At 45.1% G+C, this 27,480-nt stretch overlaps 1 protein-coding gene across 1 annotated transcript; it reads left to right on the top strand.

Moving 5' to 3' along the window:
- Nucleotides 1-4,972: 4,972 nt before the first annotated feature.
- Nucleotides 4,973-25,341, top strand: ZNF354B (zinc finger protein 354B). Its single transcript, XM_017887970.1, is given in 7 exon segments — nt 4,973-5,197; nt 6,041-6,123; nt 11,460-11,586; nt 12,167-12,262; nt 23,619-23,983; nt 23,986-24,016; nt 24,019-25,341. Coding segments are annotated over 6 exon segments (1,833 nt in total). The 5' UTR covers nt 4,973-5,197; nt 6,041-6,090; the 3' UTR covers nt 25,200-25,341.
- Nucleotides 25,342-27,480: the final 2,139 nt, after the last annotated feature.

Raw genomic sequence — 27,480 nt, forward strand, 5'->3', positions numbered from 1 at the left:
TTATGTTTGTTTTAGATACAATGTTGAAGATTTGTACTGTGTTTAGTGAAAATAATAGGGAAATATATGTCTGTTTTCCCCAGAGCAGAAGTACAAATTTGTTTGTGGGTTTTTTGTTTGTTTGTTTTTTGTTGTTTGTTTTTGAGACAGAGTCTCACTCTGTTGCCTAGGCTAAAGTGCAATGGCATGATCATGGCTCACTGCGGCCTCCACCTCCTGGGCTCAGGCGATCCTCCAACCTCAGCCTCTTGAGTAGTTCAGCTACAGGTATGCGCCACCATGCCCGGCTAATTTTACATTTTTAGTAGAGACGGGTTTTCTCCATGTTGGTTATGCTGGTCTCGAACTCCTGACCTCAAGTGATCCGCCTGCCTTGGCCTCCCAAAGTGCTGGGATTACAGGCGTGAGCCACTGCGCCCTGCTGCTAATTTATTTTTCTACAGACGTAGTCTCATTACGTTGCCCAGGCTGGTCTCATAAAACTCCCGGGGTGGAGAAGTCCTCCCTCCTTTGCCTCCCACATTGCTGGGATTATAGGCATTAGTCACCATGCCTGGCCTGAATTTGGTTTTGAATGAATTAATCAACCTGTCTTTGGTTTACCTATGTATTCAAGTGAAGATATCAAGTCACTTGTTGGGTATGGGTTATTGGAACTCAAAACAAATTTTGGAGATGCTGGGGAATATATGGTAATTAAAACAGCAGTTGAGGTAGATAGAGGTCCCCAGGGATTAAGCTCAGACTTAATGAGGGGAAGAAAGAACTGGGACTTAACATTGAGGAACTCTAGCATTTTGTGGCCAGGGAAAGGGAAATGAACCTGCAGGAAGACAACTGTAGCTGTTAAGACAGGAGGGAAGTTGGTGTCAGCAAAGTCAGACTTATGATGGGATGGCAGCAGCACGGGTGCAGAGTAGGTGCTAAGACTAATCACTCCTGAGGAGTTGATTCCTTTTGAATGGGGTGTGTGTGTGTGTGTGTGTGTGTGTGTGTGGTCTTTCTATATGCAAACACATACATATATGCATACACACATATAACGTATGATAAAATATGTTATCGGTTCATACTGCTTCCAATCTAAATTCTGAACTACAAGATAGCTACATGGTATCCACATCTCTTTTTCCCTTGGTGGCTCAGTTTCTAAAATTCGCTGGGTCTAGACTGCTGCGGTCTCTTGCTGCCCCCCAGTATTGGAATGAGCAAAACTACTCCCAATTCCAGCTCTTCCTGAATTGTCCTGTGGCATGTTTCAGTGACCACCGCATCTTAAAATCAGTCAGCAAAATGTATTGAGATGTTGCAGGTGGAGACTCCAACAGGGGTGGCAGTCCATGGTGTCTGAATGTGGCCTATAGATAGTTTTATCGAGGCTGAGTTTTTAAATTTTTTTTGAGACAGAGTCTTTCTCTGTTGCCCAGGCTGGAGTGCAGTGGCCCGATCTCAGCTCACTGCAATCTCCACCTCCTGGGTTCACGCCATTCTCCTGCCTCTGCCTCCCTAGTAGCTGGGACTATAGGTGCCCACCACCACGTCCACCTAATTTTTTGTATTTTTAGTAGAGACGGGGTTTCACTGTGTTAGCCAGGATGGTATCAATCTCCTGACCTCGTGATCTGCCCGCCTCAGCCTCCCAAAGTGCTGGGATTACAGGCGTGAGCCACCACACCCAGTCAAGTTTTTAATTTTTTACATCATTATTGGCTGTTGGCTTTTGAGGGTTGGTGTGTGTGTGTATATATGTGTGTGTGTGTGTATGTATATGTATATATGTATATGTATGTATTTATGTGTGTGTGTGTATATGTATGTATACCAGAGTCTTGCTCTATTGCCCAGGCAGCTGGAGTGCAGTGGCACAATCTCAGCTCACTGCAACCTCCTCCTCCCAGGCTCAAGCACCCCTCCTGTCTCAGCCTCCCGAGTAGCTGGGACTACAGGAGCGTGTCATCATGCCCAGCTAATTTTCATAATTTGTTTTTTGGTTTTGTTTTGTTTGTAGAGACAGGATCTCACTGTGTTGCCCAAGCTGATCTCAAACTCCTGGGCTCAAGCAGTCATCCCACCTCAGCCTCCCAAAGTGCTGGGATTATGGGCATGTGCCACCACACGTGGATAATTTTGTATTTTTAGTAGACATGGGGTTTCACCATGTTGGTCAGTCTGGTCTCGAACTTCTGACCTCAGGTGATCCACCCACCTCGGCCTCCCAAAGTGCTGGGGTTACAGGCGTGAGCCACTGTGCCTGGCTGAGAAAAGTTTTATTTATTTATTTATTTATTTATTTATTTATTTATTTATTTATTTGAGACAGAGTCTTGCTCTGTCGCCCGGGCTAGAATGCAGTGGCACAATCTCAGCTCACTGAAACCTCCACCCCCTGGGTTCAAGAGCTTCTCCTGCCTCAGCCTCCTGAGTAGCTGGGATTACAGGCGTGCACCACCATGCCTGCCTAGCTTTTGTATTTTTAGTAGAGATGAGGTTTCACCATGTTGGCCAGGCTAGTCTCAAACCCCTGGCCTCAAGTGATCCACTTGTCTCAGCTTCTCAAAGTGCTGGGATTACAGGTGTGAACCACCACACCCAACCAGAGGAAGGATTTTTATGGAAGACAACAACACATTTGGCTGTTTTTGTGCTGAGAAGCAGAGTGTAGTAGAAAAACAGTAGACACTGGAAAAGGAGTCAAAAGCCATATGATTTAGGGCCCACAACAAGGATTCTGGCTTTCACTGTAATTGCAAAGATAAGACAATAAAACATCTCATTTTTGTTAAAAAATCTTTTTTTGCCCCAGGCGTGATGGCTCACACCTGTAATCCCAGCACTTTGGGAGGCCAAGGTGAGAGGATCACTTGAGCCCAGGAGTTTGAGACCAGCCTGGGCAACATAATGAGACCCCGTCTCTCATTAAATAAATAAATAAATAAATAAATAAATAAATAAATAAATAACAGAAGCAGCAGCTTGTGGAAGCGTAGAGTACTGTAGAGAGAGATAACAAGGCCTTGCACTGGGCAAGCAACCATGGAAAGAAACCTGTAGTTCCTGGCAACAGGGTGGGCGTGGCTCTACAAGTAAGGGAATGACTCCTTGTGCATCCAGGTGGGCAGTTGTGCCACATGGAATTACCTATATGGGAAGATTGGTATTTAACACACATGGAAATCACCATGCTACTTTCTTCCTCTATGATTTTGACAATTTTAGATTCTGCACGTAAATGAAATCATGCGGTATTTGTATTTCTGTGCCTTTTTTATTTCACTTAACAGAATGTCCTCCACGTTCATCCATATTGTCATATGTCAGGATTTCTTTATTTTTTTAAGGCAGAATAATAATATTCTATTGTGTATATAAACACATTTGCGGCTGGGCTCGGTGTCTCACGCCTGTAATCACAGCAGTTTGGGAGGCTTAGGAGGGTGGATCATGAGGTCAGGAGTTCAAGACCAACCTGGCCAAGATAGTGAAACCCTATCTCTATTAAAAATACAAAAATTAGCTGGGCGTGGTGGTGTGTGTGCCTGTAATCCCAGCTACTTGGGAGGCTGAGGTGGAGAATTGCTTGAACCTGGAAGGCGGAAGTTGCGCCATTGCCCTCCAGCCTGGGTGACACAGTGAGACTCCTTCTCAAACAAACAAACAAACAAAACAATTTCCTTTATTCATCAATCAACAGATAGTTGTTTCCATAACTTGGCCATGGTGAATAATGTTGCAGCGACGGGAGTGCAGGCATCCCGTGGAGTTTCATTTCCTCTGGATCTATAGCCAGAAGTGGAATTGGTGTATCTTAATGTAGCTCTAGTTATAATTTTTTGAGGAACCTCTATACTGTTTTCTGTAATAACTGTACCAGTTTACATTCTTTTTTTTTTTTTTTTTTTTTTGAGACGGAGTCTTGCTCTGTCGCCCAGGCTGGAGTGCAGTGGCCGGATCTCAGCTCACTGCAAGCTCCGCCTCCCGGGTTTACCGCCATTCTCCTGCCTCAGCTTCCCGAGTAGCTGGGACTACACGCGCCCGCCACCTCGCCCGGCTAGTTTTTTGTATTTTTTAGTAGAGACGGGGTTTCACAGTGTTAGCCAGGATGGTCTCGATCTCCTGACCTCGTGATCCGCCCCTCTCGGCCTCCCAAAGTGCTGGGATTACAGGCTTGAGCCACCGCGCCCGGCCCAGTTTACATTCTTTTGATAGTGGCCATCCTAATGGGGGTGCAGTGATTTCTTGAGTTTGGGTTTATATTTCTCCTATACCTAGAGATGTTTACCATCTTTTTATATGCTTGTTGCTCATTTGCATATCTTCATTGGAGAATTGCCTATTCAAGTCGTTTGTCCATTTTAAAATCACGTTTTGGTTTGTTGTTGTTGAGTTGTAAAAGTTCCATATAAATCCACGGTATATTTCAAATCAGATATATGCTATGTAAGTATTTTCGTCTATTCTGTAGATTGCCTGTTTCCTTTGATTAGCTAAAGTTTTTAAGTTTGATGTAGTCCCATTTGCCTATTTCTGCTGTTATCTGTGCTTCTGATGACATATTCAAGAAACCATTGCCATCTCCAACATCCTTACGTTTTCCCTTTTACTTTAGTAGTTTATAAAAATTTTTGGTCCCATATTTAGGTTTTTAATCAATTTTGAGTTAATTTTATGTATGGTATAAGGTCAGGTACACGTTCATCTTTTGCATGTGGAAATCCAGCTTTGTCAACATCTTTTGCGGGAGATGATCCTTTCCCAATTGTGTAGCAGTTGTGTTCCTGTGGCCCACGCCATCCTGAAATTCACACGGACACAGAGTTGCAAGTTACTGCCCTCTCCCCTTCTCTTCCAAAGAATCAGGAACCTCGGACCCTGCAGCTCATCCGGGCCCTCTGGTAGCTTCTGGGCGCCTAACAGTTCAGCGCGACCCCGCCCCAAAGGCGTGGAACTACACTTCCCGGAATGCCAGCGTGCTACGGGGGACTCCATTTCCTAGAGACCTTCGCGGCCGCCCTGCTCCTCTAGGTTCCAGGCGCGCCGCCGAGCTCTCGCCGACGGGTGAGCGGCCCGGGGCCTGAGGTCGCCCAGACGTCGGAGGAGCCGGGTCACGAGGCTGGAGTCCCGCCGGGCGGTTCTGGAGCCTCCCGCCTGCGGAGTGCGGCCGGGGAGGCGCGGCCCGGGAACGCCAGATCCTGGGGAGGTAAGCGGCGTGGCTGGCTGACGGCCTGCGGCCGCCGGGGCTCCGAGGGCCTTTGTGGGCGCGGCTGGGCACCCCCGCGTCTGTCACCGGCCCCCGCGCGGGGACCTGGACTGTCGCCCCTCGCGGGTGGCTCTGGCACCGCTGCCGATGCTCCTGCCTCTGGCTCGGCGCCGCCGGCCGTGAACGGGCCGGTGTCTCCTCCCGGGCCCACCCTGCCCCTGCCGTGTGGGCCTCCCGGACTCGGGGCTCGGGGCGCCGGGACCCCGAGCGCAGGGCGGAGGCAGCCGGCCCCGGTTTCTGAGTCCGTCCCCAGGACGGTCGCCCTTCCCGCCTCCGGACACCCAGCGCTTTGCTCTTCAAAGCCGCTTTCTGTGGAGTCAGGAGAGGATTCCTTGGCGGGAGAGAGAGGAACCGGCTGGGAAAGGCTTGAGGCGGAGGGAAGTCGTCCCCGGGGCCGTGGGTGTGGGAGTACCGGCCAGCCTCGCAGGGGCGTGAACGGAGCAGGTGCCCGGCGCTGCCTCAGTTTCTTGAGCGGTGCGGCGGGTGCTGGTAGTGCCAGCTGGCGCCGAGGGACTCAGCGGCGCGGGGGAGCCCTGGCCCCGGCGGGCTCGGCGGGTCGCTGCTGCCGCTGCGGGTCCAGCGTCCCCTCCGTAGGCCCCAAGCCTGGGAGACCTGGGCCTGGACGGCGGCCCGGCGCTGCTCTGGTCTGCGGGCTCCTGGCTCCTCCCGACTCCCTGTGAGGGCGCCCGGGGTCTTTCTCAGCGGGAGTCGGGGTTTCAGAGCTGCGGATTCCAGGGCTGGAAAGCATAAGGGGCTTCTTCCCGGCTCCCTTTTCCTTCTCAGATCTGCCTGCTGGAGACTGCACCGTCCTCAGGGGAGAGCCCGGAGAGAACATGGCTGCTGGGCGGCGGGAAGCGAGGCCCCAGGTGAGCTCACTGCCCTTCCAGATCCTAGTGGGTGGATTTTCCCCACTAACTGAGGTTCTTCACCGGGACCATCTTCAGCCAGGATGGAGCCCAAGTCCTTTTCCCTTGGAGGAGCTGGTCCGCCCTCATGAGTGGTGGATTCTGTAGGGAGGACCTCCTGCCCTCGCCATCCATGTCTAGTGGTTGTTTTTTAATTAACACCCTTTGTTCATTAAATCTCAATCCATTGCGTGACTAGTTTGACAAGTAAGATACCACAAGTCTGTGTGTCACTAGGGACAGAACCGACGTGCACACCTGGGAAAAATCCCTGCGTCCTTCACTCAGCCTTGTCTCCTTTCCTATCCTTTGCAGGAATACTTTTTCTTTTCACCCCTGAGAATCCTCATACCACCAGCCTTTCCTCAGGCTTCTCCAACGCATAGTTTTTAGTTTTTTCTCTCTTCACTTGTGAATCATATTCTTTGCTTGTATCACTTTTTTTTTTTTTTTTTTTTGAGACGGAGTCTCGCTCTGTCGCCCGGGCTGGAGTGCAGTGGCTGGATCTCAGCTCACTGCAAGCTCCGCCTCCCGGGTTTACGCCATTCTCCTGCCTCAGCCTCCGGCTTGTATCACTCTCTTGAAAACTGATGTAGACCGTTTTCATTTTTGTGTAGTGGGAATGAGGAGGCCACCCTTTCTAGGTGAGACAAGAGTGAACAGAGTTGGAGAGGTCACTTGACTCCCAGGACAGAGAGAAGACCCCTCAGGTAGCCGCAGGAAGGGTTTCATGGGATGTCAGTAGTGCAGAGGTAGTGTATGTGGTAGTTAGGAAGTAGGGCTGTCTAGCCAGGTGGCAGCGTTTTAACCCATCTCCTCTGTTGCTGTTTGTGGGCCTTGGGCTTCACCTCTCTGTGCCTCAGTTTCCTCACCTATAAAATGGGAATAGCAACTGTGCCCACCTCCCAGCATAGATGAGGGGATCACATGAGTTGGTGTATGGAAAGTGTTTGGATCAGGGCTGGTCTCTGAGTAGTCACTGCTCAGTGTGTGGTGGTCGTGGATGCAGAGTGACATTATTGTATTAATATATTCATATTCATGTTAATGTTGATAGAAACTGCTGTACAATGTGTTTAGGACCCAGAAGATGTTATTCTTTATTCATTTTTTTATCTAACAATAATAATGTGCACTGAGTGTCTAGCATACCAGGGAGTGGGCTGAGGGCTTTACATTTGTTCCTTCACTCTCACAGTAACACAACAATTACAATTCTTGTTTTGCATGTGAGGACTGAGGCTCAGAAAAGTTAAGTCACCTGAGCACAGTCCAAGTGTGTCTGGCTCTGAGTTCCCACGGACCACCCAGTACATCGTTCCTGTGGTGTGTCTTTCCGAGTATGGGCAGATCCAGCCACGTGATACCAGGGTTCTTCGGCCTGGCATTCTCTTTTTGAGAGCCAGTCTTGCTCTGTCGCCTGGCTGGAGTGGAGTGCAGTGACATGACCTCGGCTCACTCCAACCTCTGCCTTCTGGGTTGAAGCGATTCCCCTGCCTCAGCCCCCTGAGTAGCTAGGACTACAGGCACATGCCACCATGCCTGGCTTATTTTTTTTTTGTATTTTAGTAGAGACGAGGTTTCGCTGTGTTGACCAGGATGGCCTCAATCTCCTCACCTCGTGATCCACCAGCCTCCGCTTCCCAGAGTGCTGGGATTAAAGGTGTGAGCCACCATGCCTGGCAGCATTATCTTTTAGACTAGCCAGCACAGTGGAGTGTGATCTGAGGGGGTGGCCAGAACAGGCTGTTGTGCATTTGAGCTGCTCTTTGTCCTTCAAGGCATTCCGTTCCCACAGAGGCAAGGTGCTCTCCTGACCAGAACCTTCTCCATCCCTGTGTTTGAGTGAGTCTCTGTGGCATCCTTCCTGTCTGTTCTTGCTGCCCAGTTGTCAGTAATGTGTAGACCTGTGTGTAAAAATCAGTGAAGGGAATTTTAAGACCAGAGAGAGAGTACAGAGTTCACAATTAGAAAACTGGAGTTATGATCCTGCTACTACCTCTAGCAAAGCACATGACCTGGGATCTTGGCTGCCCTGGACCTTGTGTTCTTGTCTCAGGGCCCTATCCAGCTACACAGTTGTTTTTCATTGTTCAAATTATTTCATGCATTTTCTAGTCTGCCAGTCAGATTATACATTCTTTGAGAACAACGATCATTTCTTGTACTCTTCCCCAATATGCAAATAATTTGATGCTCTTTCTCACCATAAAAATATTGCAGGGTCATGGTCTAAACTTTAGAGAGTAATACTTTTATATATATACATTTGTAGATGTGTATATATATTCATGTTTATGAATACATGTGTATATATATGTGCATACTTATATGTACGTTTATGTGGTCGTGCGTTGGTAATGATGTTTTGGTCAATGAAAGACCATAAATGTGACAGTAGTCCCACAAGTTTAAAAGATAGCTGAAAGATTCCTGTCTCCTATTGACTTAGTCGCCGTTGTAACATTATAATGCAAGTCTTTGCTCCTGTTTTGTGGTGATGCTGGTATAAATAGACCTACTGTGCAGCCTGCCAGTCCTATAAAAGTATACAACACATGCAACTGTACAGTTCGTAATACTTGATAATGTCTGACTGTGTTGCTGGTTTATGTATCTATTATACTATTCTTGTTATTTTACAGTATCTTCCTTTTGCTTGTTTTTAAAAAGTTAAGTGTAACAGCCTCAGCCAGGTTCTTCAAGAGGTATCCAGAAGAAAGCTTTGCTCTCATAGGAGGTGACAGCTGCATGTGTGTCACTGCCCCTGAAGCCCTTCCAGTGGGACAGGATGTAGAGGTGGAAGACAGTGGTGTCGATGATGCTGATCCTCTGTAGGCCTAGACTGATGTGCATATTTATGTCCTAGTTTTTAACAAAAAATTTTTTAAAGTAAAAATAAAAGCTTTTAAAATAGGAGAAAGCTTGTAGAATAAGGATATAAAGAAAGAAAATATTTTTGTACAGCTAGACAATGTGTTTAAGATAAGTGTTACTACCGAAGAGTCAAAGTTTGAAAAAATTAAAAAGTTGAGAAAGTAAAAGTTACAGTAAGCTAAGGATAATTTGTTGTTAAAGAAAACTTTTGAAAAATAAATTTAGTGTAGCCTAAGTGTACAGTGTTTAAAATGTCTACAATAAATGTAGTGTAGCCTAAGCGTGCAGTGTTTAAAATGTCTATAGTCTTGCACAGTAGTGTCCTAAGTTGTACATTCACTCACCGCTCACTCAGCCAGGCAACTTCCAGTCCTGCACGCTCCATTCATGGCAAGTGCCCTGTACAGGTGTACCATTTCTTCTCTTTTATACTGTAGTTTACCATGCCTTTTCTATGTTTAAGTGTATTTACATACACAGACACTTAACATTGTCTTACCGTTCCCTACAGTGTTCAGTTTGGTAACCTGCTGCACAGGTTTGCAGCCTAGGAGCAATAGGCTGTACCACATAGCCCGGGTGTGTAGGAGGCCGTTCCATCCAGGTTTGTCTCTTATATTCCCACAGCGATGAAGTGGCTTCACAGTGCGTTTCTCAGAATGTACCTCCATCACGAATGCGACACATGACTGTATGCTCTACGTATTTCATATATACAACAGAAAATAAAATCACCCTTAACGCCACCATCTGGAGATAATCACTGTCATTCAGTTTATTGCATGTCTCAATAATTTTCTATGTATATAGAATTTTTTTTTTTTTTTTTTGGAGAGGGAGTCTCACTCTGTCACCCAGGCTGGAGTGCAGTGGCGCAATCTAGGCTCACTGCAAGTTGTGTCTCCTGGGTTCAAGCAATTCTCCTGCCTCAACCTCCCGAGTAGCTGGGATTACAGGGGCCTGCCACCACACCCGGCTGATTTTTTGTATTTTAGTAGAGACAGGGTTTCACCGTGTTGCCCAGGCTGGTCTCGAACTCCTGAGCTCAGGCAATCCACCTGCTTCGGCCTCCCAAAGTGCTAGGATTACAGGCATGAGCTACCACACCCGGCCAGAAACATTTTTTTAAATGAGGACAAACTCGAAATGGTGATACATAACGTACTTTGTACTTAACGTTTTCATGAGTGTCTTTTTATGTCGACAAATAGCAATTTATACCATCAGCTCTAATGATTGCCTACTATTTGTATTAATGTGATAATAGCTAACATTTGAACCTTTAATGTGAGCCCGATATGATTTTAAGTGCATTGTGCAGATTATCTTATTTATTTATTACTATGTGGTAGATTTTGAGAGGCAGTTTTACTTTTGAATGGAGCCTAAGACATCTGCCTGGATTGGAATCCCAGCTATACCACTGAACAGCTGTGTGACTTTAAACAATTTTTTTTTTTCTTTTTTTGAGATGGAGCTTCTTTCTGTTTCCAGGCTGGAGTGCAGTGGCATGATCTTGGATCACTGCAACCTCTGCCTCCCGGGTTCAAGTGATTCTCCTGCCTCAGCCTCCCGAGTAGCTGGGACTACAGGTGCACACCACCATGCCTGGCTAATGTTTTTATTTTTAGTAGAGATGGGGTTTCACCATGTTGGCCAGGATGGTCTAGATCTCTTGACCTCGTGATCCACCCACCTCTGCCTCCCAAAGTGCTGGGATTACAGGCGTGAGCCACCACACCCAGCCAACTTTAAACAAATTTCTTAGCCTCTCAGTGACTTTGCTTTCTTTGATGTAAAATGGAACAATAACTATCTTTTTCATAAGGTAATTGTGAAGGTTAGATAAGGTATATGCTAATAATTAATATAAAGCTCTAAATATAGTGTCTGGCCCATGTAAAGCATTCACTAAAAGAGAGGTATTCTGATTTTCATCATTATCTTCAAGCTTGAATCAGCACACAGGTAGTGCCATAAGTTATTTAACCCAGCCTCCATCAGTGAGTATTTAGGTTGTTTCCAGTTTTTTTTGCTACTAACACCATGATAAGTATCCTTGTGCTGGTATTTTTGTGCACTGTTTCTTAAAGTAATTGATGAGTTAAAGATTATACATAGTTCTGAGTTTTTATGTATTATCAAATTGCCAACAAAAGATTATTGTAATTAAGGCTCCCACTAATGGCTGTAATCCCTCTACCCATCTCTTACAGCGGCTGCACAAGGCCTGAATCTCACTGTGTGCTGCTCAGTATATATTTGTTACTGGCAAATTGTTCATTAAAGAAATGACCTGGAACCTTCAGAAGCTTGAATAGTATCAAAACTGTTATCATGGGTAGCCTGTCTTCCCCACTGCCATCCCGTCCACTCTGTGAGGGGGGTCCTGGGTGAGCTGGAACGACTTGTCCTTACAGGTGTCACTGACGTTCGAGGACGTGGCTGTGCTCTTCACCCGGGATGAGTGGAGAAAGCTGGCTCCTTCTCAGAGAAACTTGTACCGCGATGTGATGCTGGAGAACTATAGGAACCTGGTCTCACTGGGTAAGGAAGTTTCCCCTGTAGAAACAGAATTCAAAATTGGGATATCTCAGCACCTCCTTCCCTGAATAAAATGGTTGGTCACTGAAAACTTGAGCTGAGTTTGAGGATTATACAAATCAAATTTCTATAAATAAACATTGAAAACTTTTTCCTAGTAAGTATGGAATTGTTCTATGTATTGGCAGATGGGTATTGATAATTATCCCCTTCCTGCTACACAATTTCACATTAGAAATTCTCTCATAGTTCAGGCAGCATTTTCCTGCTTTGATTGTTCTGTGGTTTGTTTGCTCATCTCAGCAGAGGGCTTACCTCATCCACCTACCATTACCTTTCCCACTTCTCTTTTCCAGCCAGATAAATCTTGTAAAATTCATCTTCAAAAGGGAATCATACGATGTTTTCTCATTATAAAAAAAGTTACTTGATACATCATTCTATAGATACCAGTTTATAAGTTTTAATTACATCTATACATGCAATATTCCTTCTATAGAAAAGCCACGGTACCCTAGTAATCAGGGCATGCTTTGTTGTGTCAAAACCAAGACCAAGACTTTTTTTTTTTGTCTACGTACAGGATTCCCATTTACCAAACCAAAAGTGATCTCCCTGTTGCAGCAAGGAGAAGATCCCTGGAAGGTGGAGAAAGACAGTTCTGGCGACTCCTCTCTGGGTAAGTGGGTGGCCCAAGGTGCTCGGGAATCGCCGCAGACAGCGGTCTGGTTAATGAGAGGAGGTAGGAGTGTTGGTTGGGAAACTCCTTTGAGGATTTTCAGACCTCAGGAAGGGGTGGGGAAGGGGAAGCCCACTACGATTACTCTCTTGTAATCACTTCCCCATGAATCTCTCAATCTCTTTTCTTATTCTTTCCTGTTGTTTTAGAATGGGGCTGTATTTTCATGTGTATTTTCCATGTATTCAGTCAGCAAACATATATAGTTAAGGAATTTCAAATAGTCACCACTCTGGTCTGAAGCTCAGTGTGTATTTGGGAAATGGAGGAGGTGAGGAAGGAAATAGAAAGCTGGGGAAAGGGCCGCGTGGTAAGAGCTTTGGGCACCATTCAAGAGGGTGGAAACTGTCCCATGGACACTGCGGGAAATAATTGAAGGATTTGGGCAGCGGAATACGTATGGTTCTTATCTAGGTATCCTTAGAGAACAGTTGGGTCCTGAATCCAGAAACAGTTGAGATCTCCATCAAGTGTAAGAACAAGCTAAGGGACTGCAGGTCGTGGTCCTTATCTGGCGAGCATACACCCACCCTGAAGAACAAGAGTCCCAGAGGACGTGGACAGAGCGCTCCCAGCAAGTTACAGAGCATTGTTAGGACACCACCATCTTGTTTAATGAAAATTAATGTGTTGTGTCAATGTGCACGTAATCCCCAGAGAGAAAGGTTAGGAGGACACACCTTAATTAACTGGTGGACATTAGTGACACTTGGAATAGGATTGAGAATCGGGTCCATAAAAGCGAGATGGTATTTTACATGGTAATGTTTTAAAATTTTCACAAAGAGGAACATATTCATGATGTTGCTATGTGCATTCGAACTTCAATACAGATGGTCCATTTTGGAGTTATTGTGACTGAAAGTGAGGCAAAATCTAGAGGCGGGAAGCCTTGCAGAGTCATTGCAGTCATGGAGGGAGCAGGAGGTGGGAGGGTCCTGGATGAAGGCACCTTGCCGTGAGTTTGTGAAGGGGGGAGGAGGAGGTGCCCACGTGTGATCAGGGCACATGGAGCAGGTGTTGTGTGTGATGGATCTCACTTGAAGATGTGAGTGAAGTAGTCCACAGGTGGAGATCACTCGGTGGGCAGGTGTGTAAGTGACAGGGCCGAGACTCAAGCGGAGCGTCAGGAGGCCATCAGAATGACGGGGCATTAGAAACGTGGGGACTGGCCGGGTGAGGACTGAGTGGAGGCCCGAATTTCAGGAAACAGCACTTTGCGAGGTCTTAAGCAAGGAGGAATCTGACAGAGCCCGAGAAGTAACAGAGCGAGAGAAATGGGGGAGGGGGCCATTGTGGAGTGGGGGACTGAGGGCCCCCCGGGGGCCGGGTTGGGGGACTGAGAGCAGTTGGGGGACTGAGTGCTGTTGGGGGACTGAGAGCGGTTTGGGGGACTGAGCGTTGGTTGGAGACTGAGCGCGGTTGGGAGACTGAGAGTGGGTTGAGCTGGGGGGCCTCTGGCTCTTGGGGGATCGAGGTTGAACCCTCGCCCACCAGCTTTATTGTCCCTTGTTTAGCACTGGCAGAAAGGGATGCAGGGTCTTGCCTTTCTGGAGTGCACGATCGTGTGGGGGACAAGGGTGAACACACATTGCACACAAGGCACAAGAAGGACACGTTCCAGTGAGGCCCACGTGGGAAAGACAGTCGGTGCCTGTGGAAAGTGCAGAGCAGGCAGTTTGGCGCCAGCAAAGGCCTTCCCTGGGGAAGGACCTAGGATCAAGGACTGAAGAATTTGCCGCCAGGCTAAAAGAATGGGGTTTGTGGCCGGCGCACGGTGCTCATGCCTGTGAATCCCAGCACTTTGTTGGGGAGGTCCGAGGCGTTGGATCACAAGGTCAGGAGATTCAAGACTCCTGGCTAACACCGGCTGGAAACCCAGTCCTCTACTAAAAATATACAAAAAAAAATTAGCCAGGCATGGTGGCGGGCGCCTGTAGTACCCAGCGTACTCGGGAGACTGAGGCAGGAGAATGGTGTGAACCTGCGGAGGCGGAGCTTATAGTGAGCCGAGAATTGCGCCATTGCGCTCCAGCCCTGGGCGACAAAGCAAGACTCCGTCTCAAAATAATAATATAATAATAATGATGATAATAAATAAATAAAAGATTTTCCTAGTTGTTACAAAATATCAAAATTTCATTCTTTTTTGCTCTGACTAGAATTCCATGTGCAATGGCATGTAACCTCCAGTTTATGGCACTCATGGAAGCGACATTTGTGTTGTGCTGACATTTGTTTCCAGTTTGGGGCAATTGTGAAAAAACAAGTTACAGTGAAGGAGCTGCCATGGGCAAACGGCAGTCCTTGCGTCCCCATGGCCCTGTGCTGGGGAGAGGCTTTCTCGTGATGATAGCTTGAGACTTTTTTTTTTTTTTATAGGGGGACCAACTTGTGTTTTTAATCTCCTTTGATAGAAATACACTATATTTTATTAAATTAATTACTTTTTATTAAATTAATTTTTTATTAAATTAAAATTTAATGAACTGCCAGAGGCCACCACAAAGTAAGCGGAATGCAAGCAGCAGGGAACCAGGTAAGATTTAAGAGGGGCGTCAGTCTGGCCATTATATGTGGGCTGAATCTGGTGTGGAAGATGAGGAAGAGAAGAAAGAATTGTTCCTTTCCCCCTTAACTGGGGAGCATCTGATGGCTGAGTAAGTCTTCCCTCTAGAGAGAAGTATTAACAGGCTGAAAATATGACTGGGGTCCAGAGCTGTCCAGAGGGATGCCGGGCACCTGGTAGCGTTGTCAGTCAGTCCTTTTCAGATTTGGGAGGATGGCCCTGCGGGAAAACCGTGAGCAGTTTATTAAGTAAGGAAGGACATCAGAGCTGTTTTCTGCCCGGTTCCTCTTGGTGGGATGACTTTCTTCTTCCTCTTGTCAGATAGAAGTCAGATGGCATTCCTAGGGTGCTGACATGTGCTTGCGTCTCTGCTGCACCCCTGGTGGGGCTCCTGTATGCCTGGACTAAGATTGGACAGCTTCCTTTTCCCATGAGAGCTCACCTCATTGAGAGTGTGGTTGAAGGACTGGGATGTTCCTGGAATTATCTCAGATTATTAACTCTAGCTCAAACCAAAAACTCAACCTGTAGGCTGGGTGTGGTGGCTCATGCCTGCAATTCCAGCACTTTGGGAGGCCAAGGTGGGAGGATCACTTGAGCCCAGGAGTTTCGAGACCAACCTCGGTAACATAGACCCTGTCTGTCTTTATGTAACTTTAAAATGGAAAAAAAAATTTTAGACAAAAACCTACCCTTTGAACAGCCAGTGATGGAAAAACTTGTGCTCCCAGGGATAGGATTCTCTGGAACCTCCAGTGGCCTCAAAATGTACTTGTACAAAGTTACTTTCTTTTGAGCTGGACTCTTGCTCTGTGGCCCAGGCTGGAGTGCATTGGCGTGATCTCAGCTCACTGCAGTGCCCTCCTCCCAGGTTCAAGCGATTCTTGTGCTTCAGCCTCTCAAGTAGCTGGGATTACAGCCGCACACCACCATGCCGGGCTAATTTTTGGCATTTTTTTAGTAGAGACCGGGTTTTGCCACGTTGGTCAGGCTGGTCTTGAACTGACCCAAAGTGATCTGTCCGCCTCAGCCTCCCAAAGGGCTGGGATTACAGGTGTGAGCCACCGCGCCCGGCCTGCTTTGTTTCCTTACTGCGAGAAGCCATCTTGGGTAGGCTGAATTGTGCAGGGTGGTGAGCGGAGGGGTTGCTCAGCAAGGTTTACTGGAGCTGCGACTGCATGCAGGGAGAGTTGTCTTTTCCTCACTTGCACAGAATGCTGTGGGGCTTAGCAGCAGCCCTTATGACATGGCCTGGAATGGTTTTAAAAAGTGACTGCTTACAAGATGGAAGTGTGGCCACCATGCTCTGTAGCCCTATTTCGTTTTACTTGGAGGTCTTGCTATGCTGCCCAGGCTGTTTTTGAACTCTTGGCCTCAAGCAATCCTCCCATGTCAGCCTCCCAAAATGCTGGGATTATAGGCCCCTCAGTGCTCTGAAAATGTGGGCTCCTCTCCCACTTGAGTGCTGGCTGCACGTCTCAGCTTGGCACTGCCAGGCTGCCCACCACAGCTCTGGGGTGATCTCGGTTTATGTTCCCTCCCTAGCTTGGAGGCAACAGGGGAAGGGACTTGGTTGGTAGTGGTTGTGACAGAGAGCCTTTCACTTGTCTGTGGGCCCCTCTGCCCTAAAGAGATGCAGAACTACTGCCAATCAGTGCAGTTGGCCCAGGGTGGGTGGCTGCCCTGTGCCCAAGATGGGGAGGGAGGCCCTGCCTGGTGAGGAGCAGGAGGAGCTGGCAGGGAAAGGGAGGTCACCAGCAAGACAGACTGACGGCTGCTTATGGCAACTGCAGCTTCCTGGAGGTACAGCTAAAGTACTCAGGGTTTTTGTTCCTTCCCCAGTCCAAGGGTAGCAAGGGCAATATCACTGCAGTGGCAGCGACAGAGGGACTTTTGATTGCCTCTGTCAGTTCCACCTCAGAAACATGGAGCCACTGCTACTGGGAATCTTCAGCCGAAGGGTGAGGTGGCTAGCTACACTGCTGGCCTGAGGTGGGGGACCTGCCTGGTGAAGAGTCAGGGATTAGTGCTCTCGGGGAGAAGAGACTGAGCTCCCGTCCATATGGTGACTGGTGACTGTGGCATGCTGGAAGCGCAAGTGAAGGCTTCACTGTTTCTTCCCCAGACCGAGGGCAGCAGGTCCAGGACTGCTGCTGTGGCAGTGGCATAGGGGCTATCAGTTGCCTCTGGGAGCCCTTCCTCAGGGAAGCTCAGAGCCACTACCAGTGAGAATACCCAGCCAGGGGAGGGACGGCTGTTCTGCTGTCCAAAGCCAGGGTCCCTGCCTGGTGAGGAGTTGGGTATGGGAGCTCACAAGGTAGAGAGACTGGGCTTATCTCCATATGGTGACTGTGGTGTACCAGAGGTACCAGCGTAGTGACCGGGCCCTGGGTTCCTTCCCCAGGCCAAGGGTGGATAGTGGTACCATTTCAGCTACAGTGGTGGAGGGGCTATGGGTTCTCTCTTACATTTCCTCCTCAGAGAAATGCAGAGCCACCTCCAACTGAAGCATTCAGGTAGGCTTGATGGTTGTGCTGGAGTCCCAGGTCAGGAGGGCCCTGTCCAGTGAGGAGAAGTGGAAATGGGGACCCGTGTGGGAAGCAGTCTGGCCACTTTTTGTGGGGCGGCTGTGTTCTTCCTGGAGTTCTGTTCCAGTCCCTGATCACTGTGCACCCTCCAGAGCCTGAGGGCAACAGCAGTGAGGGCTGTGGCACAGCAAAAGTAGTAGCCTGCCTCTCCCTTTGGGAGCTCTGACCTAGGGAAGGTACAGAGTGCTGCTGGCCCGGAGCCTAGGCAGGGCTGCTGTGATCATGCTAGGGTCCCAGGACGATGCATATTTCGGCCTGCTTGATGGCATCCTACATGGCCCTTAAGTTCTATTCACTTTTCAAATATTTTCTTCGTTTTCTTCCTTAGACTCAAGTAATTTTAATTGTCCTATCTTAAAGTTTGTTGATTTTTCCTATGGCCTGCTTAAACCTTTTGAATTTCCCTAGTGAAATTTTCATTTCAGTTATTATACTTTCAAATCCTAGAATTTCCTCTTGGTTTCTTTTTGTTTTCTTTGTATTGATAGTTGGATTTGTTCATCATTTCCATGAGTCATTCATGTTTCCCTCTAGCTCTGAGCATCTTTGTGATAGTTGTCTTTGTGTCGCATGCCACCATCTGGTCTTCTCCACAGATGTTTTCTGTTTATTTTGTTCCATTGATTGAACCATACTTTCCTTTTTTTTTCTGCCTTTTTTTTTTTTTTGTCTTACAGTGTTGTAACTCAGGATCAGATCTTCCTACTTCCGTAAGATTTGCTGGGTTTTGTTTTGGTTTGGTTTTTGTTTTCTTATTGCTATCGGGTGCCACTAGTCCAGGAATTGGCCTGAAGTATAAACTGTAGGTCTTCTCACATTTTTTTCTGAGCCCACGTCTTCCCTGGCCTTGTGCAGTGACTTTCTAAATTCCCCATGTGTGCAGTTGCTTTTTGTTTTGTTTTGTTTTTGAGATGGAGTCTTGCTCTGTTGCCCAGGCTGGAGTGCAGGGGCGCGATCTCGGCTCACTGCAACCTCCACCTTTTGGGTTTAAGCGACTCTTCTGCCTCAGCCTCCTGAGTAGCTGGGATTACAGGGACTTGCCACCACACCTGGCTAATTTTTATGTTTTTAGTAGAGACAAGATTTCCGCATGTTGGCCAGGCTGGTCTCGGAACTCCTGACCTCAAGTGATCCGCCCACCTCGGCCTTCCAAAGTGCTGGGATTACAGGTGTGAGCCATCATGCCAAATGTCCTTATCCTTAAATGTCTGATTCCCCAAAGCAGAAAAAGGAACAGAAGAGGAAAAAAGTAGGCACTGTTCCTTAAATCCTCTGGAAGCCACATCAGGTCAGTGGGGATTGCAAAAATGGCAGTCTGCATTTGTGTCTGCACCTCCGTGATTCAAAGCAGTAATTTGCAGTCAGAACCCAGATCGCCATTATTGGAGAACAAGGTCTTTATTGCCACTTTGGCCATCAAAAGCCAATCTAGGGATGCTAGTACGGCTTGAAGCCAGGAGATTAGGAAATTGGAGATGGGTAGCTGCTGCCAGCTGAAATTAATTTCACTCAACTGGCCAGGCCTTCCCCTAGAAGCTTACAAGCCTTCAAATAGTTTCCAGAGTTTCAAAATAGTTGTATCAGACAGATTCTGACAGCTCAGTTGTCTAGATGGATAGATAGAACCTTGGTGCTTCCTACTCTACCATCTTCCCTGACATCCACTTTTTCTTTTACCTTACATTTATTTTGCCCTTTTGGCATTTTCTGTCTTCAAGTATATGCCACCATCAGGAGTTTTGATGGGGAGTGCTACTGATGTCTACTGGGTAGCATACTGAGGATGAGGTCTTACATGAAAGTCACAGTTATGAAGTTAATTCTTATCATTTGGGGAAGAGATTTTGATAGGTTGCTTGTCACACATCCATCTTTATCTTCAGCTACCCAGAAGGCTTTGATATTTACTCTTTAAATGTACATTTTATGGCACTTAACCTCAGTGCCCATTTAGCTCTCTTCCAAGCATACTTGCCTTTCTTTTCTGTTCTAAAGCCTTTTAAAGTAAACTTCCACTCCTGCTCTGGAAAGAAAGAAATAAACGTACATTTTGTCATTTGATACGTATTTAAATTTTCCACTTGGAAGTTTTTTTTTGTTGTTTGTTTTTGAGATGGAGTTTTGCTCTTGTTATCCAGGTGGGAGGCACAATCTTGGCTCACTGCAACCTCTGCTTCTTGGGTTCAAGCGATTCTCCTGCCTTAGCCTCCCAAGTAGCTGAAATTACAGGCATGCACTACCACACCTGGCTAATTCTGTATTTTTAGTAGAGATGGGGTTTCACCATATTGGTCAGGCTGGTCTCGAACTCCTGACCGCAAATGATGCACTTGCTTCGGCCTCCCAAAGTGCTGAGATTACGGGTGTGAGCCACCACACCCAGCTGAAAGTGTGTTTTTAAAGTGACCTTGTTGTCTGTGTGTGCTGCTTTTTTTTTTTTTTTTTTTTTTTTTGAGCTGGAGTCTCGCTCTGTTGCCCAGGCTGGAGTGCAGTGGTGCCATCTCAGCTCACTTCAGCCTCTGCCTCCTGGGTTCAAGCGATTCTTCCTCTCAGCCTCTCGAGTAGCTGGGATTATAGGCATGTGCCACCACACACAACTAATTTTTGTGTTTAGTAGAGATGGGGTTTCACCATATTGGCTAGGCTGGTCTCAAACTTCTGACCTTAAGAGATCTGCCTGCCTCGGCCTCCCAAAGTGCTAGGATTACAGATGGGAGCCGCTGTGCCCAGCCTGTGTGCTGATTTCTTTGCAGAAACGAGAGGTTTTTTGTTGTTGTTGTTGTTTTTGTGTTTTTTTTGAGACAGAGTCTTGCTCAGCTGCCCAGGCTGGAGTGCAGTGGCCCAGTCTTGGCTCATTGCAATCACCATTTCCCAGGTTCAAGCCATTCTCCCGTCTCAGCCTCCCGAGTAGCTGGGATTACAGGCATCCGCCATCATACCCAGCTAATTTTTGTGTTTTAGAAGAGACAGAGTTTCAACATGTTGATCAGGATGGTCTTGAACTCCTGACCTCCCATGATCCGCTTGCATCGGCCTCCCAAAGTGCTAGGATTACAGGCATGAGCTGCCATGCCCAGCCCAGAAACCAGAGTTTTAAAATTACTTTCTTAGTAGGTATGGGCTATAAAAGGAAAAAGATTAACCCACTCACTCCTGTTACAAGGAAGGACAGAAAGTGGAAGAAAACTTCATTTTTAGTTTCGTTGTAGAAAAGTTCGAGCATATATGAAAGTAGAGAGAATAGGCTGGGCGTGGTAGCTCACGCCTGTAATCCCAGCACTTTGGGAGGCCAAGGCGGGTGGATCACGAGGTCAGGAGATTGAGACCATCCTGGCTAACACCGTGAAACCCCATCTCTACTAAAAATACAAAAACAAAATTAGCCGGGCGTAGTGGTGGGTGCCTGTAGTCCCAGCTACTAGGGAGGCTGAGGTGGGAGGATTGCGTGAACCTGGGAGGTGGCGGTTGCAGTGAGGTTAGATCACACCACTGTACTCCAGCCTGGGCGACAGAGCGAGACTCCGTCTCTAAATAAATAAATAAATAAAGTAGAATAATATAATATGACTTCCCATGTATTCATCATCCAATTTCTTTCTTTTCTTTTTTTCTTTTTTTTTCTTTTTTAGAGTCTCACTCTGTTGCCAGGCTTGAGTGCAATGGAGCAATCTTGGCTCACTGCAACCTCTGCCTCTTGGGTTCAAGTGATTCTCCTGCCTCAGCCTCTTGAATAGCTGGGACTACAGGGGCATGCCACCACACCCAGCTAATTTTTGTATTTTCAGTAGAGACGGGATTTCACTATGTTGGCCAGGATGGTCTCGATCTCTTGACCTCATGATCTGCCTGCCTCGGCCTCCCAAAGTTTTGGGATTACAGGTGTGAGCCACCGCACCTGGCCTCTTTTTCTTTTTCTTTTTTTTTTAAACATAGGGTCTCTTACTTTGTCACCCAGGCTGGAGTGGAATTACATAATCATGGCTTATTGTAGCCTCCAGGGCTCAAGTGATCCTCCTGCGTCAGCCTTTTCTGTAGCTAGGACTGCAGACGAGTGCCACTATGCCCAGCTAATTTATTTTGTTTGTTTGTTTGTTTTAGAGATGGGATGTTACTGTATTGCCCAGGCTGATCTTGAACTCCTGGGCTCTCCTTGGCCTCCCAAATTGCTGGGATTACAGGGAGAAGCCACTGTACCCAGCCCATCACCCAGTTTCAGCAGTTGTCAACTCATGGTCAATTTTTTTTTTTTTTGAGATGGAGTTTTGCTCTTGTTGCCCAGGCTGGAGTGCAGTGGCATGATCTTGGCTCACTGCAACCTCTGCCCACTAGGTTCAAGTGATTTTCCTGCCTCAGCCTCCCGCGTCGTTAGCATTACAGGCCCCCGTCACCACGCCCAGCTAATTTTTGTTATTTTTAGTACAGATGGGGTTTCGCCATGTTGTTCAGGCAGGTCTCAAACTCCTGACCTCAGGTGATCCACCTGCTTCGGCCTCCCAAAGTGCTGGGATTACAGGTGTGAGCCACCATACCTGGCCAATTCATGATCATTTCTGTTTCATCTGTTCCAATGACTATCTACGAGTGCCAATTCATGATCATTTCTGTTTCATCTGTTCCAATGATTATCTACCAGGATTGATTTTGTCATTTGTCAGTGTCTTGAAAGATTTTTGCTTGTTGCAATCCTGGAGGGAGGAATTGTGAGGGGCAGGTGCTACTGATTTCTGTTGGGTGGAGATCAAGTATGTTGCTAAACATTCCACAATGCACAGGGCAGCCCACACTATCCACACAACTAAAAAATTAGCCCAAAATGTCATCTGAGGTTGAGAAATCCTTATCTATATCTTGTCTTAATGCACTGACATTTTTATAATGTTATTACATCCAAGAATAGGAGAGGTGATTATTTGTTCAGATAATGTCATTCATCAGATATGTCATTCAAGACTGGTATAAAATTTCCCTTGTGTAGGTTTTTCATATTACTTATAAATTTACTACTCTGATTCTTAGTATAAGTTAAGGCTATTGATTTTAATGTGTCAATTTTATATCCAGCTACTTCACTGAGTGAGTTTTATCATTCATTCTCTGGACTGTTTTTTTGAGCTGGAGTCTCGCTCTGTCACCCAGGCACGATCTCGGCTCACTGCAGCCTCCACCTCCCAGATTCAAGCAATTCTGCCTCTGCCTCCCAAGTAGCTAGGATTACAGGTGTGCGCCACAATGCCCAGATAATTTTTGTATTTTTAGTAGAGATGGGGTTTCACTATGTTGGCCAGGATGGTCTTGATCCATTCTCTGGACTTTTTAGTATTATATTATCTGCAAATAGAGGTAGTTTTACTTTACTCATATCTAATTGATTTATATTGCCTGATTGCATTGGTTAATATGTCTAGTACAGTGTTAAATTGTAGGGAAAATAATGGGTGTCTTTGCTTTGTTCTTGAGCATAGCGGAAATACCTCTAGTGTATTTAGTAGGTACTAGCTTTAGGACAAAGGTCTGTGTATTTTATCATGTTGAGGAAGTATCCCTCAGTTCATTTTTGCTTGAGTGTTTTTATTGTCTGTGGTGCTGAATTTTGTTGAACATTTTCTCAGTATCTCTAGATGTATATTATTCCTTACTTATATGCATTTAATGTACTATAATAAGTGCTATAATAAGGGGAGTGAGTTGTTGGAACTCAAAGTTAGGAAAAGGTACACAGCGGAGTTAACGTTTGAACTGAATCTGAGGGATACAAAGGAGTTTGGAATGTAGGAAAAGGAGGGAAGACATTCAGGAGTATAAATAATTACAGGAATGGGGTAATTTATGAGACCATCATAAGCTTTGGGTACCAGATTATATTTCCTAAATTCATATGCGCTGCTCCTTCTCTAATCCCTCTGCTCCATTCTCTTGGTCACTCTTACACACTCACCTGTCTTAAATGAGTTTGCCTTATTCATTTGTTCACTTAGCAGTTCAGCTATCATCCATTGTTTTATATAGTGTGTTTTAAAATTTTATCCTCTTTTAGTCATATAGCAAACCCTTACTGAGATATCATTAATCCCTTCTACACATTTAGTCTCAGTCTATCACATGAATCATGGGCTGTTGCTTTCTTTTTTTCTTTTTTCAGGATGTAAGAGCATGCCTAAAATGACAAAGTCAACTCAAACTCAGGATTCATTTCAGGAGCAAATGAGGAAAAGACTGAAAAGGGTTGAACCCTGGAACTTCATACCAGAAAGACCTTGCATATATGAAGAGAAATTAAAGAAACAGCAGGACAAAAATGAAAATTTACAAATATTTTCAGTTGCCCATACAAAAATCCTTACTGTAGATAGAAGCCATAAAAATGTTGAATTTGGCCAGAACTTCTACCTGAAATCAGTCTTCATTAAGCAACAGAGATTTGCTAGAGAAAAAACTCCATCAAAATGTGAAATACAAAGAAATAGTTTCAAGCAGAATTCAGATTTACTTAACCAATCAAAATCAAAACAGCAGAGAAACGCTATAAATGCAGTACATGTGAAAATCCTTCATTCACAATTCATCCCTTCGTAAACATCAGAAAAACCACACTGGAGAAAAATTATTTAAATGTAAAGAATGTTTAAAAGCTTTCAGCCAAAGTTCTGCTCTTATTCAGCATCAAAGAACTCACACAGGAGAGAAACCCTATATATGTAAAGAATGTGGGAAAGCCTTCAGCCATAGTGCATCCCTTTGTAAGCATCTAAGAACCCATACTGTGGAGAAATGCTATCGATGTAAAGAATGTGGTAAATCCTTCAGCCGAAGGTCTGGGCTTTTTATACATCAAAAAATCCATGCTCAAGGAAATCCTAATAAATACAATCCAGGTAGGAAGGCATCTAGTTGCAGCACATCCCTTTCTGTAAGTCAGAAAATTCATCTCAGAAGGAAGTCCTACTTATGTAATGAATGTGGCAACACTTTTAAGTCTAGCTCATCCCTTCGTTATCATCAGAGAATTCACACTGGAGAGAAACCTTTCAAATGTAGTGAATGTGGGAGAGCCTTCAGCCAGAGTGCATCTCTTATTCAACATGAAAGAATTCACACTGGAGAAAAGCCCTATAGATGCAATGAATGTGGGAAAGGCTTTACTTCTATTTCACGACTTAATAGACACCGAATAATTCATACTGGAGAGAAATTGTATACTTGTAGTGAATGTGGTAAAGCCTTAAGTTCCCACTCAACACTTATTATTCATGAGCGAATTCATACTGGAGAGAAACCCTGTAAATGTAAAGTATGTGGAAAAGCCTTCAGACAGAGTTCAGCTCTCATTCAACATCAGAGAATGCATACTGGAGAAAGACCCTATAAATGTAATGAGTGTGGGAAAACTTTCAGGTGTAACTCATCACTTAGTAATCACCAGAGAATTCATACTGGAGAGAAACCATATCGATGTATAGAATGTGGGATGTCTTTTGGCCAAAGTGCAGCTCTTATACAACATCAGAGGATTCATACAGGAGAAAAACCCTTTAAGTGTAATACATGTGGAAAAACTTTTAGACAAAGCTCATCACTTATTGCACATCAAAGAATTCATACTGGAGAGAAACCCTATGAATGTAATGCATGTGGGAAACTCTTTAGCCAGAGGTCATCCCTCACGAATCATTATAAAATTCATACTGAAGAGGACTCCTTAAAAGCCGATATGCATGTGTGAAAGCCTTAAACCAAAATTCATCAGAGAATACATGCTTGAGAGTGATTTATTAAATATAATGACTATGAGAAAACGTGTAGTTCTCACCAGATACTAAGTTTTAAGAATAAACTTTAGCTATATAATAACTATCGGGAAAGCTTTTATGCTTGTCACTTTTTAAAATATCCCAAGACAGTTCACTGTTGCAGACATTGAAATTGGCCATTTGTAAGATCAAAGGTATGTTTATAAAATCTCTCTTTATATAATACATGCTATCTATGACATGCAAAAATGAGAACAGTCTGGGTGTGGAGGTGCTGAATTTTCATTAGAAAACAATTGTATAAGCCACTATTATATAGGTATAAGCATATTTATTACAGCAGACATTTTAATAGCAAACAAAACAATTGGTCTTAAAAATATATGCAATATATACTAACCTGGCAGGGGAGACACCATGATCACGAAGGTGGTTTTCACAGAGCGAGGCTTATCCATTGCACTCTGGATGTGCTGACCCCTTCAGTTTCCCAAAATGTGAAAACTCAACTGCATAATTTATGGTAGTGGGGGACTACATTCATGCTCGCCTGAAATATATATAATTTATGGTAGTGGGAGACTACATTCGTGCTTTCTCCTAATATATATACACACACACGCACACACGCACACACGCAGTATTAGAGCAAAGGACCAAATAAGAGTATTAGAGCAAAGGACCAACTAACTGAACTACCTCTTAGTGTCTGGAATTTACCTTTTCCTGACCTATTGTCAAACTTCATGCATGGCTTTTATTAAAAAAAGAAAAAAAATCTGTTATCTTCTTTGTTCTAGTCATTTCCAAACATCTAATAGCCTCCCATATTTGCTACACATTTCCTAGTTTTCAGAAGTTTTTCTTCATTGTCTTGAAGTCATATTTATTATGAAACCATATTTGCTATGCTCTGAACAGTGATGTTAGATAGTTTAGGTTGAAGCATTTTGTTTGTTTAGGCAATCACTTCAAGGTTAAAGCTATTAATATGTTTTTAGTTGGCTGCAGATGAAATCCTAATTGTTTAAAGAGCCTATCACTTGTGACAGTTTTCAAAAGGAATCAGTTTATGAAATAAAAGTTTGTTTTCCTCATAGGGTTTTTAAGGTTTCAGACTGCAAAGGAAATTCTTTAGAAATAATTATAAATTTGAAAACTGATTTACTTAGTAATGTTTGTTTAAGCCCAAGTTTGGGCCAGATATTATCCTGAGCTCTAGAAATTGTATGGAAGAAAGAAACAGACCTTAAAGAAGTCACGAATTGAGTGGATGGAGAAGAGGTTAAAGGGAGTAAGCAAATTATAATGTGTTAAAGGGGTTTTCACAGGTAAATAGTTAAGCTGTGATACTGTGTTGCAGAATACAAATGGAGAGATTTGCATGGGATGCAGAAATACGGAAGACTAACCAAGCAAACCAGGAGAGACCAGCAATAGTGTCCCAGAGACCATGATGTCTGAGCCCAGTTTTGGAAGAATAGTAGGTATTCTTCATAAAGTGAGATTCTAAATAGAGAGAACCACATATGCAAAGGTATAGGGTGGGTGGGTAACAGCATATTACATTTGTAGAGAATCTGTAGGAAGTAATGAAAAAAGATACTGAAGCTTGAGAAGAAGGCAGTGGCTAGGTAACAAAAGGTCTTACTTGCCAAACTAAGGAATTTGAATTTTATTCTGAAATTTAGGGTACCAAGTATCGATTTTAAGTAACGGAACCTGTATTGCACGAATGTGTAGAAGATGAATTTAGGAGACTGAAGATTGCTGAACAGACTGAAGCCTAGAATTCAGCCTCCAGTGATGGGTGAAGGAGGCTCTAAGCTCAAGCAAGGATAGTCAGTGAAGAATAGTTGCACATGCTAATGTAGTAAGAATAGATAGGGCATAGTTTTTGAAATCAAATAATTGGGGAAGGTGATTGACACACAGGGTAGAGTAACTGCTAGATTTCTGCCTTAGTTACCTGGATGGACGGTGGTGTGATATGCCTTGTAGGCGATATAGGGGTATACATGTTAAATTAGTCATCCAAACCCAAAAGGTCAATTTGAGCTGGATGGCTTGAGTTAGGAGTACTTAAGATACAGTTAGTAGTGAAAAGCTTGGCACATGTAAATTGACCATGAGAATGTATAGATTAGAATGAGAAAGGGATCATGGGTACAACCCAGGAAAACATCAATATACAAGAAGTAGATGAAGGAATTGTGCAAAGATGAAAAGGAATGGCCCTTTATGTAGGAGAAA

This window comes from Rhinopithecus bieti, unplaced genomic scaffold (genome assembly GCF_001698545.2).
Source record: "Rhinopithecus bieti isolate Rb0 unplaced genomic scaffold, ASM169854v2 scaffold_1557, whole genome shotgun sequence".
In the NCBI taxonomy this organism is placed as follows: domain Eukaryota; kingdom Metazoa; phylum Chordata; class Mammalia; order Primates; family Cercopithecidae; genus Rhinopithecus; species Rhinopithecus bieti.